The sequence below is a fragment of the Phasianus colchicus genome, chromosome 3, assembly GCF_987193195.1.
Source record: "Phasianus colchicus chromosome 3, bPhaCol1.hap1.1, whole genome shotgun sequence".
Taxonomy (NCBI): domain Eukaryota; kingdom Metazoa; phylum Chordata; class Aves; order Galliformes; family Phasianidae; genus Phasianus; species Phasianus colchicus.
The window spans coordinates 47,623,086-47,642,152 of NC_143438.1; the positions used below are offsets into that span (position 1 = coordinate 47,623,086).

The 19,067-nt window shown below is 49.4% G+C and overlaps 1 protein-coding gene across 1 annotated transcript; it reads right to left on the bottom strand.

Annotated features, from left to right (window-relative positions):
• Positions 1–1,856: 1,856 nt before the first annotated feature.
• LOC116232721 (maestro heat-like repeat-containing protein family member 2B) lies at positions 1,857–12,903 on the bottom strand. The gene is made up of 31 exons (XM_090137431.1): positions 12,771–12,903; positions 12,348–12,469; positions 12,067–12,189; positions 11,755–11,920; positions 11,500–11,598; positions 11,193–11,344; positions 10,691–10,834; positions 10,063–10,155; positions 9,711–9,780; positions 9,482–9,595; positions 9,323–9,396; positions 8,872–8,991; positions 8,622–8,729; positions 8,273–8,432; positions 8,125–8,165; positions 7,747–7,888; positions 7,247–7,299; positions 6,807–6,914; positions 6,377–6,502; positions 6,074–6,196; positions 5,784–5,939; positions 5,440–5,562; positions 5,083–5,162; positions 4,543–4,678; positions 4,334–4,426; positions 3,879–3,974; positions 3,579–3,702; positions 3,293–3,399; positions 2,713–2,865; positions 2,302–2,456; positions 1,857–2,157 (listed from the first exon to the last, which is right to left on the bottom strand). The coding sequence occupies exons 1-31, from the start codon at positions 12,793–12,795 to the stop codon at positions 2,106–2,108; spliced, it is 3,438 nt and encodes a 1,145-aa protein (XP_089993557.1). The 5' UTR covers positions 12,796–12,903; the 3' UTR covers positions 1,857–2,105.
• Between the last annotated feature and the right edge of the window lie 6,164 nt (positions 12,904–19,067).

Consider the following 19,067-nt stretch of genomic DNA (forward strand, 5'->3'; position numbering starts at 1 on the left):
ACGTTTATAAATACGTAAAGGATATGTGTCAGGAGGATGGAGTCAGGCTTTTCTCAGTGACATGCAGTGATAGGACAAAGGGCAATGGATGCAAGCTGGAACACAGGAGGTTACACAAAAATATGAGAAAAAACTTCTTTACGGTGGGGGCGACAGAACGCTGGCACAGGCTGCCCAGAGAGGCTGGGGGGACTCCTTCTCTGGAGACATTCAAAACCTGTGTGGATGCGTTCCTGTATGACCTAATCTAGGTGTTCCTGCTAAGGTAGGGGGATTGGACTAGATGATCATACGAGGTTCCTTCCAATCCCTAACATTCGGTGATTCCATGATTCTGTAACTGGTGTGGAGAAGAGATAGCAGCTATTAAAATGAAGACTCGGTAAAAAAAATACTCTTTTCACATCTTAGCCAGGATTCTGGCATTTAATTTATTTAAATAAATAATGCATTTTTTAGCTCATCATTTCTGTTCTTTTTTTTTTTTCTTTTCCTTTCTCTTCTCTTCCTCTTCTCTTCCTCTTCTCTTCCTCTTCTCTTCCTCTTCTCTCCTCCTCTCTCTCTCCTCTTCCTCTTCCTCTTCCTCTTCCTCTTCCTCTTCCTCTTCCTCTTCCTCTTCCTCTTCCTCTTCCTCTCTTTCTTTTCTCTCCTCTTCCTCTCCTCTTCCTCTTCTCTCCTCCTCTCTCTCTTCTCTGCTCTCCTCTTCCTCTTCTCTCCTCTTCCTCTCCTCTCCCCCTTCCTCTTCTCTCCTCTTCCTCTCCTCTTCCTCTTCTCTCCCCCTCTTCCTCTACCTCTTCTCTCCTCTTCCTCCTCTCCCACTCCTCTTCCTCTTCTCTCCCCCTCTCTCTCTCCTATGCTCTCCTCTCCTCTTCCTCTTCCTCCTCTCCTCTTCCTCTCCTCTTCCTCTTCCTCTTCCTCTTCTCCTCTTCCTCTCCTCTTCCTCTTCTCTCCATTTCTCTCTCTTCTCTCCTCTTCTCTTCCTTTTCCCTTCTGTCCTCTTCCTCTTCCTTTTCTCTCCTCTCCTCTTCCTCTTCTCTCTTCTCTCTTCTTCCTCTTCCTCTTCCTCTTCCTCTTCCTCTTTCTCTCCTCTTCTCTCCTCCTCTCCCTTCCCCTCTCCTTTTAAATTTCCCCTTTTCATTCCCTTTCTCATTCCTTTTCCCTCCCCTTCCTCTCCTCTCCTCTCCTCTCCTCTCCTCTCCTCTCCTCTCCTCTCCTCTCCTCTCCTCTCCTCTCCTCTCCTCTCCTCTCCTCTCCTCTCCTCTCCTCTCCTCTCCTCTCCTCTCCTCTCCTCTCCTCTCCTCTCCTCTCCTCTCCTCTCCTCTCCTCTCCTCTCCTCTCCTCTCCTCTCCTCTCCTCTCCTCTCTTTCCTCTTCCCTTCCCCTCTTCCCTTCCCCTCCCCTCTTCCGTTCCCCTCCCCTCTTCCTTCCTCTCTTTTTCCTTCCCTCCTGCCTTTCCTTCTTCCCCCTCCCTCCCTCTCCCCTCTCTCCCTCCCCCTCCTTGTCCCTTCCCCTCCCCTCCTCTCAGATTTCCCTTTTTCACTCCCTTTTTCATTCCCATTTCCCTTACCTCTCATTCCCCCCCCCCCGCCCGCTTTCCCAGCCCCTTTTCCTCTCCTCTCCCCTTCTCTCCCCTCTTCTCCCATCCTCTCCCCCCATGTCCGTTCCCCTCCCCTCGTCTTCTTTCCTCCCTTTTCCTTTTCCTTTTCTTTCCCTTCCCTTTTCTTTCCCTTCCCTTCCTTTTCCCTTCCCTTCCCTTCCCTTCCCTTCCCTTCCCTTCCCTTCCCTTCCCTTCCCTTCCCTTCCCTTCCCTTCCCTTCCCTTCCCTTCCCTTCCCTTCCCTTCCCTTCCCTTCCCTTCCCTTCCCTTCCCTTCCCTTCCCTTCCCTTCCCTTCCCTTCTCCTTTCCTTCCTTTCCCCTCGCTTTCCTTTCATTTTTCCTTTCCTTTTTCCTTTCCTTTCCTTTTTTGTTTCTTTCCCTTTCCTTTCCTTTTTCATTTCTTTCCCTATCTTTCCCTTTCCTTCCCTTTCTTTCCCTTTCCCTTTCCTCTTCCCGTCTTTTTTTTCCTTTTCTTTTCTCTTTTTTTTTTCTTCCTTTCTCTTCTTTGGTCTACTGGCTCCACCGTTGAAGACAAAACTCTCTTATTCTCCTCCATGTCTCACTAGAAAAAGGAGAATCTCAAGTTGTGAGTGAGTTCTTTTCACCTCAAACAGATTTTGAGAGGGAAAAAGAAAAGCCGCTTCCCCTCGGGATCCCACAGCTACAACTATGACCGCAGCAACAGCAAAGGCAAGAGAGCAGATACCTGTCTGTGGGCCCAAGCAGCCGACGGAAGTTGTCAATCGTGACCTCTGCGTGACAGCGGGTGAGGATGATCACCGCCTGGCACAGGAAGGGCATGCCTGTGCTCTGCTGCATGGATGATGTGCAGCTGCGCAAGATGTACAGGATTAGTGGCACCTGAAAGAGGAAGGGGAGAAGGAACAACTTGCTGCATCCTTGACTCTGCAGGGAGTAACCATGGACATTCAGCGCAGGAGCAGTGCCCGCTCCCTTGACATGCTGTCAAGGCCTAAGCCTAAATTTCATGCCAGCCCCCCTGTCTAAGCCCTGGCTCTGCGCTCAGGCTGTGCTTCTTTCGCACAAGAAGCAAATGGCACAAGGCATCATGCAACAGCCAGAAAAAGTCCAAGACACGTGGAAGAAAGTCTCTTACATCTCGACAGATGTCCTTTCTGTACATCTGCAGAAAGGTGATCATCCACTTCCCAGCAGCACGCAGGCGCATTCCTTTGGCTTTCTTGAACGTCTCCTTCATGGCCATCATAAAGTCAATGGCGCGTTCCACAGGGAAGTTTCTGCAGACAATCTGCAGAGAAATAAGAAGCAGGAGAGATCCCATCACTACTCTGCGGCAGCTCTTCAAAACATAAGGCAGTCTTGAGGGCATTCAGGCAGCCATCACAATGTTGCTGCTGTCTGTACCCTGCTATTTTTACGGAAGGCAGTTGAGCCTTCTCTCAGCTTCTCCACCCGTGGTGTTTGCTTACATGCAAAGCCTACCTCCCAGCAGCCACAGTCACACATGCACACAAACACACACAGTCACACACACAGACAAATGCACATCATACAGTCGGCTCCTTGCACTGGGCACCTGAAGGCCAGACATAGCTCAGAGCCTGCAGCTACTTGCTGAGAAAAGTGGTCTCAGGGTGACAGCTCATTTTGGAAATGGTGTGAGAGGCTGGGGCAGCAGCTTAGGGTCATGCAGAAACCTTTTTGGGTCCACTTACCCTTGCAATTTTGGAAGAGGTCTGGAGCTGAGAGGTGGTACTGCAGGCATGCAGCCCCTCGCACAGGCTCCTGATGTCTCCCGTCTCAATTGTGTTGGTCTCCTTGGCTGGAAAGAGCATGGAGAGAAAAGGAAAGTCATGCTTCTGGAAACAGAACTGCTTTCCTTGGGGCAGAGACAGAGGACAGGGCGGGGATGAGAAGAGAGCAGCGCACAGTGCCTCTCCCTCCTGTAAACAGGGCCCAGGGGAGAAGTGAAGAGGGCTGGTGCACGCCCACTCTACTTGCCTTGGATTTGGAGAAGGGAGCGCAGACAGGAGACAGCCAATTGGCGGGATGTGGGCATGGGATCACATGTTAGAGGTGCCAGCAATCCCACCAAGGAGCCAAAATGCTTGCAGGCATCTCCTCTCTGCAGGGGCAAGAGGCAGGAAAAAAGCTGTAGGCAGCCCCAGCTCTCACTAGCTACTTTCACCTGTGCCCTCCCCACACACAGTGACACAGCATGCACAGCTGGGCGGAGCTTGCCTTCCAGCTCAGGAGCAGTGGGGAGGGAACAGGGGGCATGCGGTGGGGCTCTTTACTCACTCGAAGCTCTTCAGAAGCAGCCAGCAGCTGGGAGAAGGTCTGCAGGGCCCTCATGCGCTCCCACGCATTGTCTGAGATGATTGATTTCTGCAGGACCTGGGGCAAAGCATCTGTCTCACTGCGGACATCTTTTCCTTCCTGCCACCCCTCTCCCTGTCCCTCCTTTTCCAGCACCTTTCCTCAAGGCCTGCCTGCCCTGTGGCTCCACGCAGCCCATCCCCACCCCTGCACTGCTGTCCCTGCTCTCTGCAGATGTTCCAGGAGCTGTGGCCTTCCAGGGGCTGGCTCCTGCTTTTTCCCCTGCATGGCCCATTTCTCTGCCCATTTCTGAGCTCACAGTGAGCTGGCATATCAGCTGGAGATATCTCCCCCTCTGACTGTCCTCTCATTCACCAGATCTCTGTCCCTGCTATCCACAGGCATCACGCTTTCTCCCTTGCCCCACATGTACTCACTTGAATTATGTTCTGAAAGAAGTCACAGCTGGGCTCTGTCTCGAGCAGGACCACCATGAGCCAGCCCAGAGCTTTCAACGATGTTTGCTGAAGCTGAAAGCAGAAGAGGAGATTGAGGTGTGGCATCACGGCTGCTGCCAGAGCATAGGTCACGTGTGCTGAGGTAGGGCTCCTACTGAGGGGTGTTCGGGAAGGTTACAGCAGGTTACCTGCAGGTACTGAGCTGCTTGCTGTGACTTCCTGATCTTCAGCATCATCTTTGCTGAAGGGTGTGTCACGATGTTCTTGCAGCACAGTGTCAACATTTCACGCATGTCCTTGTTTCCAAAAGTGGGCTTCAGCTTACTAACAGGAGGAAAAAAGGAAGAGAAAGTAGAAAGGGCTTTACCAGTGCTCTCCAGACTGGTTTAGACAACATCCAAGATTCTCCCATTTGACAGCTACAAAGTAAACACCCCCAGAGCATGCTGCTGAGCACTGTCTTCAGTTCCAGCAGTGCCCACCTCCTCCCTGGCAGCAGTGAACCACCTCCCTCTCTGAAGGGAAGGAGACCCCTTCCCTTCCCTGCCACGGGACAGGAGCACCAGGGCCGTTCTCCCTGCCCAGAACCTCAGCTTCGCTGGACACAAAAGCCCAGACGTCTCTGCTGTGGATGCGGCTCCTCACCCCCTGCCCCCTCCCGGCCTTCGGAGCTACCCAGAAGGTGGAGCACCATCCTGTTTTGCAATCCCAGAGGCTCGCGCCCTTACCTCAACTGCTCCAGGGCCAGAACCACTTTGAGGGGCACTGGGGAGACAGGAACGCCCAAGTAATACTTCTTCAGCAGGCCCTGCAAGTTCCAGAGAGACACTGTCAAAGTGGGCAAGAAGCACTCGAGAGCTGTTCCACCCAGCCCAGAGACAGACACAACTGCCACACACCAGCCCCATCACTCCCACATTTCCCACTGCAGGATGCAGCAGCTCCACAGCTGGTGGACCTGCACAGCTGCTGCCTGCCAGCACCCAAGGTTCCCACCAGCTGGAGACATGTATGCCTCCAGGGAAGCGAGCCTCGTGGCACAGCCCAAAACTCCACTGCAGACAGCTCTGGCTCTAGGCACTCACCATCAGGATCTCCAGCAGCTTGCCCTTCAAGGAGGGGTGAAGGCTGGCAGAATCACCCACAGTTTGGAAGGCAGAGCTGGAATCGATGATGCTCTGCACCAGTGCAAGGTTGTTCTGCAAGTCCTGAGGCCCAAGAGAGAAGAATATACTGTGAACTGCGGGAAGGGCTGAGGGCTGCAAGGGGGACACATGGGGGCGATGCTAAGGGAAGGGCTTGGATCTTCGTCTGGGCACAAACCGTTTCCCGAGGGACCTTTAGAAAGAGAAGGCCCATCTCAGCATCTCCCCATGAGGAGGGGCTGCGGCTGGGCACTCAGACACCCTGGCATGTTTCAAGCTCTCACCTGGCAGCTGCAGCTGTACAGCAGCAGGATGTTGCCCACAATGTCTACCTCCAGGCGGGCAAGCAGCTGTTCCTTGCTGGCACGCAGTGCCAAACTGCCATAGGCGAGCATGAGAGCGCTGCGTGTGGCATGAGCTCTCTTGCTGTCCAGCTCCATCTGTGTGGGGAGAAGTGCTTTGAGACACTTGCTCAGTGGCTCCCAGTGCCCAACAATGCACGTGGGCTCCCAAGGCAGGAGCTGCTGTGAAAATAAGGCAGAAGAAAGCCAAGGTGGAAACCCGTAACGCTTACCTTCTTGCGCTTGGCAATCCTTCCATTCCGGCCCTTGTACAGCCTGGACGAAAACATGATGAGTGTGTCCAGGACTGCGTGGAAGTTGCCCTCAGCAGCATGGCTGACAAGAGAGATCATTCCCTGCACAGAAGAACAAGGGGCAGTTGGCGCAGTCCTGAACTTACTGGTGCAGCCAACCACAGTGGCTGGGCCAGTCCTCGCCTGAGGGAACCGGCAGCAGTGAGGAGACCAGAAAGGTCCGGAGCAGGGCTAGAAGACAGACTGGGGACGCTTACAGAAGCTGGAGGAGAGGAGACTCACCTGGGCCTCAGAGGGCTGCTCCGCGTTTGCTTCCACCAGATGTTGCAGCAGCTTCTCTTGGACGTGAATGTGGAGGACTGCCTTACAAGCTCCCAACACTGTCCCCAGCGCCTTGTACAGGAAAGACTGCATGGGAAAGGAAGGGAAGAGAAGGGATGGAAAAGGAAGTAAGAATCGGAGATGTAGCAGCAGCCTGACCTGTTGGCAGAGGGCCAGGTGGGAAGCACCCACACTCCCTGGGAGTCATTGGGAGCAGCTGCAGGCCGAGCTTTAGCCGGTCCCCGGGCAGTTTGCGGGGAAAGGCCCTCTGGGGGACGTGGGCTGGGGAAGCAGCATGAGCAGCGTGAGTGGGCAGAGCATCAGCCGCAGCCCCAGCCCCAGTTGGACACCTGCAGCTGCACCGCTGGGTAGAGCCCGGGGGAAAACCCACCTTTTCTGCAGAGCTGCTGGGAGAGCTGCCCAGCCAGCGGCTCAGCTCACAGCTCAGGCCCTTTGTCCAGGCGTCATCCTCCATAGTCTCCAGAGAAGCCTTCAGAAACTGTTGGAGAACAGAAGAAGCCAATGTTGCCTTGCCCTTTGCCTCTTCCCCCACTTCCAAGTTGCTGCAGCCTTCTGGGGAGAGGTGTCTGGAAGAACAGTCCCTCTCTCAGCTGCCCCCAGCATTCCCTCCATTAAAGCCACCTGCAGCTCTTCTCCTAAGAGCCGCCTTGGGCTTGGGACAAATGGGAAGAGGCAGTGCTGCAAAGGCATGCGGCCGCTCTGCAGCAGCATTTGAGAGGTTGTTCCTGTCCTGCAGGGGCTCATATGAGAGCAGGTCACCTTTAGGCAGGCAAGCCCTTCTCTGCACCACACCTCCTGGCAATGCTGTACCTTTAGTAGATGGTGCTCCCACTCTGCAGTGTCTGGGAAGCGCTCCGATTTCCCTGCACAGCAAGAGGAAGCAAAAGACCCTTGCTTGGGATCAAGCCAGAAAAGAGCTGCTGCAAACCTGGTTTGGCCTGGGCACCGGGCACTGCAAAGCTGGGACCTGCGCCCCCTCCACAATGACCTGTCCCTCCCCACAAACACTTTCCCAGTAGGAACACAGAACTGCTCCAGGACTGCTGCCTGAGGGGAGGTGAAGAGCCCATCCATCTCCTGGAATGGGCAGACCCCAGGGGGAAAGGTCCCTGGGCTTCAGTGCCGTATCCCTGGAATGGGAACTGCAGGAGAGCAAGCAGTGGGCCACAGGTTGTATTTTCATTCCTCTCCTCTCTCATCCACCCCTCCCCTTCCTTCCCCTCCCATTCCCTTCCCTTCCGTTGCTTTCCCTTCCCTACCCTTCCCTTCCATCCCCTTCTTCCGCCTCACCCTCTCCACCAGCACTTTACCTTCCAGGCACTGCAGCAGTAGGGGGATCTCAGCTGCCCACATGGCCCCCACAGCTCTGTGGATCCTGCTGTGGAGGTTTCGCATGAGCAGCAAGGCAGCAGCTTGGAGTTCACTGCCTGAAAAAGGGCTCCCTGCCACCACCTGAGCAAGAGCAAGGAGAAGCAGGGTCACTTCTGCAGCAAGAACAGCGGCTTCTCCCGGGAGGGAAGCAGCTTGGCTCTGCCCTGGCGGGCAAGGAGCAACCAACAACTTTTCCCATGGCACTGCGAGCCTGGGAAGAGGATGGCAACCCCAGGGCTCAGGTGGACACTGGCACTCTCGGCCATGCTGCTTCCTCCTCGGAGCTTGTGGCACTGGCCCCTGGAGCATCTACTCACCAACAGGCGCACCAGCAGTGTCTGAGGAGTCAGCAGGGGGCCTGCAGGGAGAAAGAAGTGCTGAGTGCCCTGCCACACGTACCTCCACTGTCCCTTCTGGGTGCTAATACAGGTCAGCAGAGCTCACTGGGGGAGTTTCTGCTCCTACCTTGAAACACGGAGTTGAGGAAATGTGGATCCAGCTCTTCTATCTTCCGCGCTGCCAGGTCCTTTCTCTCAGCCAGGGTTTGGATGCAGCGGGAGATCGGGATCAGCATGCCCGTGTACTGAGCTGGAACCACATAGAGCAGCAGCCGCGGCCACAGGAGCTGTAGGGAACGAGGCAGTTGAGCGTGTCAGCATTCCTGCCTCTGCTCAGAGATGAAGAGGACTCTGGGAATTTCCCTGAGTTTTGTGTGCTTCAGAGCACGTTGGAGGAGAGACCTGGGGTGTTGCAATGGGACAAGGAACACGTGGTGTGAAGGCAAGGAGCAGCAGCAGGGCAGAGTGTGACTTACTTTGGTCATCCCTCTCACTGAGAAATTCAGCGATCCCAGGATGCTCATGCACTGCTCTTGCAGAGCTCCTTCTTCCTGGGCCTCCTGGGCAAAAGGGACTCCAGCTGCCTGCACAACATTGTTGTTGAAACACCAGTTACTCTCAGTTCTCAGGAGCCTCTCAGGAGGCTCAGGTGTGGTCCCACTGGTGCTTCTGGGCCAGCCTCTGAGCAGCAAAGGCCTTCCAGAAGATACAGCCCACTGTCCTTACCCTTTTTCCTGTGCTGCGGCTGAATTCATTGAAGATATGCCCCACTATGTCCCAGGATGAGCAGCTCTGGGCATCGGTGCTGAGCAGGTCCCTGATGAAACGCAGAGTGGCCCTCCTCACCTGCCAGGGGTCAATTATGGGTTTGATTTTCCTGATCAGAAGGCAAAGGGAAGCTACATGCTCATTAGGACAGCCCTTTGGGCATGAGCAGAGACAACAAGAGCAGAGGACAAGCCTTGGCTCTTGAGGTGAGGGCCAGGCCTTAGCACCAGGCTGTGCGCTTTCCAAGTGCAGCACAGGGACCTGCCTGCTCCACTCTGCCTGCTCTCCCCACAGGAGCCATCGCGACCGTGTGGTCAATACCCCAGCACCTCCCTGGTCACCCAGCCCTGCCCATGTTGGCAGCAGCATCACTACCCCAACAGTGCTTTCCTTTCCCAAACCAGCTCACCTGGATCCTGGGGTCACTGCACACGCACTGCACAGCTTCTACAATTTGGGGCAGCTTCTCCATCATCACAGGCTCTGCAAGAGATGTGCAGAAGCATGCGTGGAAATACAACCCTGATGGCAAAAAGGATCCCTGGAAATAGCAACCCATGGTACTGACCATCAGAGCAAGCTAGAGCACTGAGCAGACCCAGGGCTGTCACGCATCCAGCCTCCCTCTCATTGCCCAGCTGCAACCGCAGAAACAGGATTGTTTCCTCTGGGCAGATTCGGGCTGCAGAGAGAAAATCCCATGCTGTGTTAGCAAGAAACACATACCCATTCCTGAGGTTTGCGAGAAAGGTTTTGGGCAGGGCACTGCCAAGAATTGCCAAAGCTCCTCTCCTTACCCTGCAGCAGGATGCAGCGGGTCAGCTCTGCGCTATCAGCCTCGCTGTGCTGCCTGGTGTCATCAGAGAGCTGTGGGAACAAGGTCCATTTTAGAAAATCGCAACAGCACTGAGGACAGAAAAGAAACTGTGCTGCCAGCTCTCGTCTCCCTTGGCACTCTCAGGAAGAGGACATGCAAACAAAACCCAGCCTGCCCCACAGCATCCCTGGGGGCATATGCATGGCTCTGGAGGAGCCTCAGGCATGCAGGAGCTACAGCTGAGCACCTGTCAGAGGCTCAGAGCTTTGCAGTCCTCCTGAGACTTAGGCAAGAGGGAAACTGCTGTGGGTGCAAGGATAGGCTCCCCTTACCTGGTAGAACATGGCACTGGTAATGGCCAGAAATTTGTCCTTGGGGATGATAGTCTGAACTCCCTCTAAGGCCTCCAGGAAGATAGTGAGGCTCTGTAAGAGACCAGGAGAGGAAAAAAGTGCTGAAGCCACATCTAGCCACTTGGGAGTGGAGAAACTGTTTTCCAATGGTTTCTCCACTGGGGGAAGCTCCTGCACATTGTTTGGCATTCTTGTTTGTCCCCCACCTCCCAGCAGCACCAAAAGACTCTCTCGGCTCTCAACCGAGCCCTGTTGGCATCGTTTGCAGACATTTCCCACCCAGCATCCCTCTTCTCCCTCATCAGATACAACTGCATGTGGTCCGCCTGGTTGTTAGCACAGAGCTCCTCAGGCACTCAGAGCCCCATGGTGGTGGTTGTGAAGCCTCCCATCCCCAGGAGATGGGTCCCACTGACTCTTGGCTCCCTCCTGGCTCCTGTTCCCATTGTTCTTTCCTTGACTGAAGAGCTCAGGAAGCCTCAGACCTCCCTTGATCACCTGTTCCATCTTTCTCCAAGGATTCCCCACCTCCTCCCCGCATCCCCCTGACCCCTCGTGGCATTTGCATGGGCCCCACGTCCACGCTGAGCCCTGCACAACATCTCACCTTGGTCACTCTGCAGATGTCTTGGTCCTCCTGATAAGGGCGCACGAGCCAAAGGAGCTGCTCCCAGACGTGCTCTCGGTGCAGCTCCTCTTGCAGGAGGACAGCCATCATGGCAGTCACAGCCCCGAAGACGGCCTGTTTATCCTGGAGAGGGATGGCAGAGGCCCAGCATCAAAGACTGAAGGTCTGCCCTTCCTACAGAGAGGGCTTTCTCTTTTCCTTCCCCATCCCCATACCCCCTTGCCCAGCAGCAGATGAGCTCGCTCTGGACAGCAGGGAGATTTTGCCCACACCCTCATCCCCAGCACTCCCTGCCACAATGCTGTGATATGCAGCTGCTTCCTGGCAAGGAGATCCAGCCCCGAGCACAGTTTGGGGCCCTTTGCAGAGCCAGCCCACTCCCTCTCATCACCCCTCTGCTCTCAGCCCACTGGGCACAGACAGAGCTGCTGACATGGAGGTCCCCGCTGCCATCCTGGGCTGGGAATGCAGCAGTGCTCACCTTTTCCTCCTTGCAGTCCTGCCAGTTTGTCAGCACGGAGAAGAAGAGCCGGTACAGATTCTCGTAGATTTGCTCTTTCTCCGTGGCAGGCCGGGGGCATTGCTTTCCCGAGCAGAAGTGAACCTGGACTCCTTCTGACCATTGTTTCACAACTGAGAAAACAAATCGAAACAAAAAAAAAGAATAATTAATTTTAAAAGAAAAAACAAACCAAACCAAACCAGCAAGAGAAAAGGGAGCCTGTGAGAGTCTTCAGGGCAGGTGCAAGGGCTGTCCTGAGACCCCCTGCTCTGGAGCCAGCACTCACCAGCACAAGCGAGGCGCAGGGTCTGGCCGCTCCTCACCTGGCCCACCACACTGCGCAGGCCAGCCAGCATCAGCCACATGAAGGGGATAAACTGTGGAGCTGCAGAGGAGAAGGAGAGGGCCACAGTCAGAGCCCTGGCAGCAACGGAGGAGGGGGGGAAGCCCTGCATCCCCCAGCTCAATGCAGATCATGCGCAGAGGGGAAAGACCCCTTTCCCTGGTTGTCATAGATGTAGGGTGGTTGAGAGTACTCTACCGTAGATGCTGAACAGTTTGCTGAGGGTGATGAGCACAAAGTCTTTGGATATCTCCCCGATGGCCTTCAGATGGCCCTGGAGCTCAGCCATCACCCAGCTGAAGTGTGTCCGGGCCAGAGCCACCAGGACGTTGCTGGCAGCCATCCTCACGTTGTCAGTGACACCCTGAAAAAGAGTCACTGGTGACACACCGTACGGGAGACTGCCTGAGACCCTTGGAAGGGCTAAGCCACTGCCGTCCACCAGCACAACACCAGCGTGGGCAGGTTTTGTGCTGCCTACTCTCTTTGCCTTTGGGTGTAACCCCTCACCTGGGTTGCTGTCAGGTCCTGGGAAACCTCTGCCAGCAGCCGGTTCACCACTCCGCATGGAGGGCGGCTGTCATCTTCCCACAGGACGCCCTCCAGCTCGCGGTACACCTGTGCTCGATCACCCTGGGGACAGGGATCAGTCATGGTTTGCTTTGCCCTTGTTCTCGGGGAGCCGCCCCCTGCCACCCATCACCGTGCCGGTGTGCTGCCGCGGCCTGGCACCCACAGGACCGTGGCACTGGGCCACGGCAAGGATTCATGGTTGGATGTCCCCAGCTCACCTCATGGTCTTGCAGGCACTGCTGCAGCAGAGTCACAGCGGAGACAGGGACAGGGCTTGCCACCTTGCCTCTCCCCCTGCGACGCGTACATCTGGGCACACAGCCCACACAGGCAAAGAGACCTGGAAAGAAAGAGCAGAGCAGCTGCTGCTGGTGTTGCTTGGAGCCAGGGCCGAGCATCCGGCCAGCTCTGGGAGGAATGCTCCCGCAGCCCCCATTGCAGGGTGGGATGCGCTGGCACATGTGTGGTTGGCAGGGAGAGAGGAGAGAGCCTTCCCCTTGCTGGGGTACTGGGGTAAACCACAGTGGGCAGCTGCACTCAGCAGAGCAAGGACAGAGCTGCTGGCACGACTTAAACAGACACTGGTGGCACACGCGTGCTTCAGCAGTGTCAGGGTGTCCAGAGAGGTGGAGGGACCTCACCTCGAAGGGCTCTCAGCCGCTCCATCACAGCAGGAAATATCCAGACAGACACAATGCTCTCTCTGGTCCTCCTCCTGCAGCTCCCACGAGCTAATGGGTCACCACTCCCACCGTTGCCACGAAGGTGAAAGAGACAGCCTCTGTGACATCACACCCAGGATTGTCATCTCACAGAGAATGACACGCCCTGGGCTTTATATTTTGCCATCACATTTTCCATTAAAATTAATTAACAGAGCCAAGTAGAATGAACAGAAATACACAAATTTATGTGAGGGAAACAAATGTCATCAGATTGTTATTAATCTATTACATTTGTGTATTGATAATGCCTAGAACATGAGAAAATGGAATTCCGTTATCTAAAACTCCACATAAACTCACAACATTTGAGAGCTACCGACAGATTTCTGTACCTTGATGTCTCACTAGCATAAAGGAGGGGAAAATAAAGTAGCAGAAAAAAAATAAAAAATAAAAAAATCAGAAGTAAGTGACTTTAAGGATAAAAGAAAACAGCATTGCATATATTCCACATGATGTACGTATGAGATTGTTTAGGTATACTGCTTAACTATTCACATTATACAGTTACAGTTTTTGATTTCCCAGTGGGGTAAAGCTGTATGATTTGCTGTTGTGTGTTCTTTATTCTGTATAGAGCTAATTTCTACAGGAGATTTTTAGTTCTGCATAAAGTTTATTATGGTTGAAACTGAAGTTCTTTAAAATCCTTTGTTCTTGAGAGATTAAGTTGGATGGGCCTAGAAATGTAAACCTTTTTGTATGCTTCCCTAAGGCTTTTAACCTTTCTTAAATCAAGACTTTCTTTCCATCATTTTCAAGCCACTCAACCTTCATTTTCCCACTTACAACTTCAATTTTAAGAAATACTATGTGTTTGTCTTTTGCTCCAATTAAGTCAGAGATAGGTGGAGTCTTTGGAAGTTACAGGACGTTTCCTTTCTCTTGCAGTGAGATTTCATGAAAACTTTTAATATCTGCCTTGAAAGATATGAGGCAATGTTCTTCCTCACTGAGATTTGATTTGCAGTATTTTGCTCATCTTTAACAGCACAAGCTTTATCTCTACAACTTAGAACTAGATGTATTTTCAGTCTGCTCTTTAAAGGTCTCCAGAACTCTTTTTTTCCCATTTGAAGGAATCTCACAGAGTGAGTTCCAGCTCAGAAGAGATGCCTGCTATGAGCAGTATTTCCTTGCCTTCCTGCTGTGAAGACCCACTTTTCTCTTTAAAATTTCTTCATCAAATTGTGGGGGTGCAGAGCTGATTGCTACTAAATTCCTTTCAAGTTATCAGGTGGATGGAAGATGGTAAAGCAGTGTATGCGGGCTATCTTGATTTTAGTAGAGCATTTGACACCATCTTCCACAGCATCCTTGCAGCTAAACTAAGGAAGTGTGGTCTGGACGATCGAGTAGTGAGGTGGACTGTGAACCAGCTAAAGGAAAGAAGCCAGAGAGTTTTGGTCAGTGGAACAGAGTGAGTCTAGTTGGAGGCCTGTAGCCAGCGGAGTCCCTCAAGGGTCGGTACTGAAATCATACCAGATCTGATACTGGGGACCAGACAGCATGCAGGGCAGCCTTGTTGGTTCAAGGCCAGGCTGGATGTGGCTCTGTGCAGCCTGGTCTGGTGGTTGGTGATCCTGCACATAGCAGGGGGATTGAAACTACATGATCATTGTGGCCCTTTTCTACCCAGGCCATTCTGTGATTCTGTGATTCTACGATTCACTCAATGTGGTCCAGGCAAGCCAAAAGGCTGGGCACCCACACTTCAAATGATAATCTATCTTGTTTAATATCTTATTAAAAATGTATGAGCTGCGTGCATGGCCATTAGTATATGCATTATCAGAGATAAAATGTAAGGAAATAAATTCAGGTAAATAAATGTGGATATAGATCTTAATCATAATAATGTCTCCATCCAAGCTCTGCCAGCTGAAAGCTGGAACTAGCTAAAATAAGAACTAATCCAAAGATTGCAAAGTGATACTCCTTCTTAAATATCTCCATCAAAATACTTCTGATGCCTTTAAACTGAGAAAAATCAAATCAGTCTTCTGGAGGACTTGGAACTGCTTTTCTCAGAAGCAGAGTTGTAATATCTTTGCAAAGAGGAGTTCTTCCTCCAAGGAGGTATCTGGCAAATAGACCTTTCTGACATGGTGAGCACCCATCTGTTAGCCTGATAGTGGTGCAGCGTAGTCAGGAAACGGAGTATCCAAAATTCTGTGATTAATGGAGTTGGCAGTATTTTTTTGCAAATGCTGGGAGAAAGCAAGAGAGTTGTAAGACAGCACAATTTGCCATTGACATGACATTCTTTAAGTTAATAAGAATCAGGATAAAGTCAGAGGAATTTAACATTTCAGTCCAGGATTAAAGACAAATTAAATTTAAATTTAAAAAGGAAAATAATATATGTGAGCATTACTAATGTCCTCTGCTCCAGTACCTGCTTGGGAATTCAAGAATACTGATAAGTGAAAGAGTATGGAGTCAATGAAAAACAGGTTATGGTACAATGACTAAACTAAACTGAATGACGAGTCTAAGACAACTAAATCGTTGTAATCCAGAACAATTTGCTTTGAATTTCCAGAATAAAAATCCCAAAGCAGCAATACTTCTGCCCCTTCTCTGTAACCTACAAAGACCAAGCATAACATAGCAGTAGTCTGTGAGGAAGTTTCCTACTAGTTTTCCTACGGTATCCTTAAAGTTTTGCTCAGACTTGCACACACTTGTATTAATACTCCAGATTCTCACAGGACAAATGGTGTCTGACTGGTCCACAGTGCTGTGCAGCACTATCTTTACCCCATTAAATACTCAGTATGGATATATCATTTAAAAAAGAAGCATGGCTTTAAATTCCACTGTGAAACCCATGTAACAGCAAAATCCAGTTCAATGCTCTCCAATTTATATCTGCACCAAAATAACAATTTATTGAGTAATAGAGTTACTTCTGAGTAAAATCTAATTTGATAAAGTAAAAATTTGTATACATCAGAAGCTATTTTATTCATTCCTTATCATCATTGTTTTTTATTATATGGTTCATGTATTTATCATGATTTCAGCACTATGAAATTTTTTCAAACACTTAATTTGCTGCTTTGTTTACTTCTGTGATAGGATTGTTTCCTGTCACTGTCTTGGACAAAAGCAAGAAAATAAGGAAACTAAGAAAATGGTGCTCAAGAAATTCCAAGAGCTTATCTTCCCCCTTTGCTGTGTTTTTCAAGTTGTCACAGTGAGAGGAACAAAAAGAACTCTGTTCATGCTTAGGAGGACCTTTTTTAAAGATGTCCATCTGAACCGTCCTTGCTTATATTAAAAATCAGGAATACAGAAGATACTTTGTAAAACAAAAGAAAATGTAAATTATACTAGCAAGACTATGAATTTCTGCCTATATCCAAAAGGGAGAGATATGTATGTATCTTTATACCAGTTTTCCTTTTTGTCTTGGCTTTGTTAATCTGGATCTCTCAAAAGTAGGAAGTGTAACACTCTCTCTGTATAACGTAACTATATATATAGTTACAGCTGTAGTCCATAATGATTTGATTAATAATGGATTCTTGGTATTTACACAATATTTCTGATTCACTGTACTTTACTCATCACTTTTTGTTCAATTAGGAACTATCAGCAATCTTCCCAATGCTGTTTAGTACCTATTTTTGGATCTGTACTTCTGTCTTGGTAAAGATATATATATAAAAGGTCCCTGTCATTTGTCTAGACAGTTCAACAGAGTACTGTAAGATGAATGAGCTGAGTGAAAATGAAGCTGTCTCATCAAATGAGATTTTATCCATCTTTCAGTTAATTCCAAAATTTAAATATGAACCTCGGTGCTCAGAAACTCTGTGATATGTGGTTCTGAGTCCATAAGCCAACAAATGGATTCAGATGAAATATAAATATTGAGAATCACAGTAGTCAGTTTAACTGTTAGAGAAAAAAGTTCTTTGCTACTATCCACAGTGGAAAGATCTTGATCCTGCTATGTTAATATCTATTGTATCTTCAGAGATGCATCTTCTTGAACAGGGTCAGACCCTTGGAGAAATGTAAGGTGTTGCTTCAAAATGCAGTGTTCTTTAATTCTTCTGCTCCTCTGTTTCTTTTCTTTCATTTCTTTTTTTTTTGTTTTTTTTCTTTTTTTTTCCCAAGGCATTCTCATTTCAGCTGCTTCAGATGACTGCAGCTGTAATAGTATTACATAAAAAAGAGAGGTCCCTAACCATTTAGACCTTTGCTTATCAAAGCAAAGATGTTAAACTGTACCAAAAGAAAAAAAGCAAGCACAGACAGTATTTTATATATTTCTCTTTGGTGTTCTAGTAAGATTCTTTGGTCTATAAGGGGCTTTCCTCTTTTTTCAGTAATTAGGTCCCAAGCTGATTCACAATGTCCTCTTATGCAGAATGTATTGTGCTATTACCTCTTGGAAGACAGCTTTGCTCACTAGGTTGTGTTGCTCAGATAACCCTATTAGATTGTTTTTCCACCAGTGCAGGAGACCATTTGTGAACTGGAACTGAGAAAGATCATGGCTATGTAATTGCTTCTGAGAAACATAGTTCAGCTGTGACATCTTTATTGAGAGCTTGGGTAGCATTTCATTATTTTGGCTCATGAGGCAAGCCATCTTCCATTTTCTATCAATATACATTTCTACCTTTTGTATCTTATAGTCCCCTAAGTGACTGTTTATTGAAACAAAATAGTTAAATGTAACATTGGTTAGGGAACTATTGACTTTTCCCGCTGAACAATTCAGAGTACACAGAAAAAAAAACAGGTAATTGTTAAAGAGCAAACTGTCTTTCACTAAGGTGAACTAGATGCCTGTGCTATGGTTACATGGTGGTATAAATGCTACCAAGTTTTATGCTACCGCCAGTATGAACAAATAAACTCCTCATTAGAAATTTTACATAATGTACACTGCTATGACTTTCAGGTAAAGAAGTCTACAAATAAGGTAAAATCAGCCTAAACCATACATGGAAAGCTATTTCATCTTATCTCCCTATCTATTTAGAAATTTGAAAGAGAGGATCTCTGCTTCACTTGGTGCTTAGATGATTTCAGGGCTTTGTTTTTCCCTTTCTTTCAGTCTTCTGAGTCTGCTTTGCAAGACAATTTGTGTAAGGCACTGAGGAAAAATATCCTCCAAGGCGTCTGTGCCTGGCAAGTTCCTGGTGCTGATTATAAGTGGTCCCTCATTGCTGGGGAGGAGTGCACGCTTCACACGTTTGCAGCCTTTGGTATGGCGGTTCTTCCTGTGCACTGGAGAAGTCAAACTGCAGTGCTCACAGAATTAATCACGTCTAGCAGTTACCAGTCCATGACAGGAATTATTGCAACAAATGTCTGTTAGTATGCAAATGAGGCTTCTATTGCTTCCAGCATCATCCTGTAATTACTCAGCTGTTTCTCAAGTGTAATTTATTGAATCAGCAATTTATGAAGATGGAGTGGCATAACTTAATTTACTCGTGTAGCTTCGTTAATGGTTAAGGGATAGAAATATGCTTCCTGTCACTTTTGCAATAGTATTTGTTAGCACTAGAAGTTGATATGGGTCATTTAATTTGTCTTACAGCATGTTTTGGAATCAGCAGTTTCTCAACAAGCTTGTCTCTCAAATGTTTTCTATGATATTCTTGTGCATTTAGCTTAAAGACAAGCTCTGAGAAAACAGCAACAGCTGGTGCTAAACAAGAAGTAAATGGCTAGATGAATTGGGTAATATAAATAATTAGTAATTAGTGAGGAACTGACTGTATTCCTTACTACTGTGCCATTACTCTAAACAAAAACTGAGGTTAATGTATTCTAGAAGCTGAAACCATATAATATGTAAAAATCAAAATAACTGCTCACTGTAATTTTGTTCATGACCGCTGATAGACTGAGGATCTGTACTGGGGCTAATTGCAGTTAATGTTACACAGTCACAAATAAATGCATGACACACACAGCTTCACTTCTGTTCTGTCAGCTGCACTGCGCTGCTGAGAATCTCAGCTGTAGCCATAGTTGAGGAATGCAGATTAAACTGCAAAGTCACGTCCTACAAACACATATATGTATTTTAAATCACAGAGGGCCTTTTATTTTCATAAAATTGTTCTGTCCGTGAATCCTTTTTCAATACTTCTGTCTTACAGTCTCTTGCTTCAGATATCAGTAAAAAATTGTTCAACAGTTGCTCCATTTACTCCTCACTTCAAACTCAGCTTTATG

Bases quoted from the DNA above. Each gene is read 5' to 3' on its own strand.
- LOC116232721 (XM_090137431.1), bottom strand. From the start codon at position 12,795: ATGGAGCGGCTGAGAGCCCTTCGAG. The intron at 6,197-6,376 runs GTGAGTCTCCTC...TCTTCTGTGCAG, and splicing joins AGCAGCCCTCTGAGGCCCAG to GGAATGATCTCTCTTGTCAG. The intron at 3,400-3,578 runs GCAAGTAGAGTG...TGCTCTTTCCAG, and splicing joins CTCCCTTCTCCAAATCCAAG to CCAAGGAGACCAACACAATT.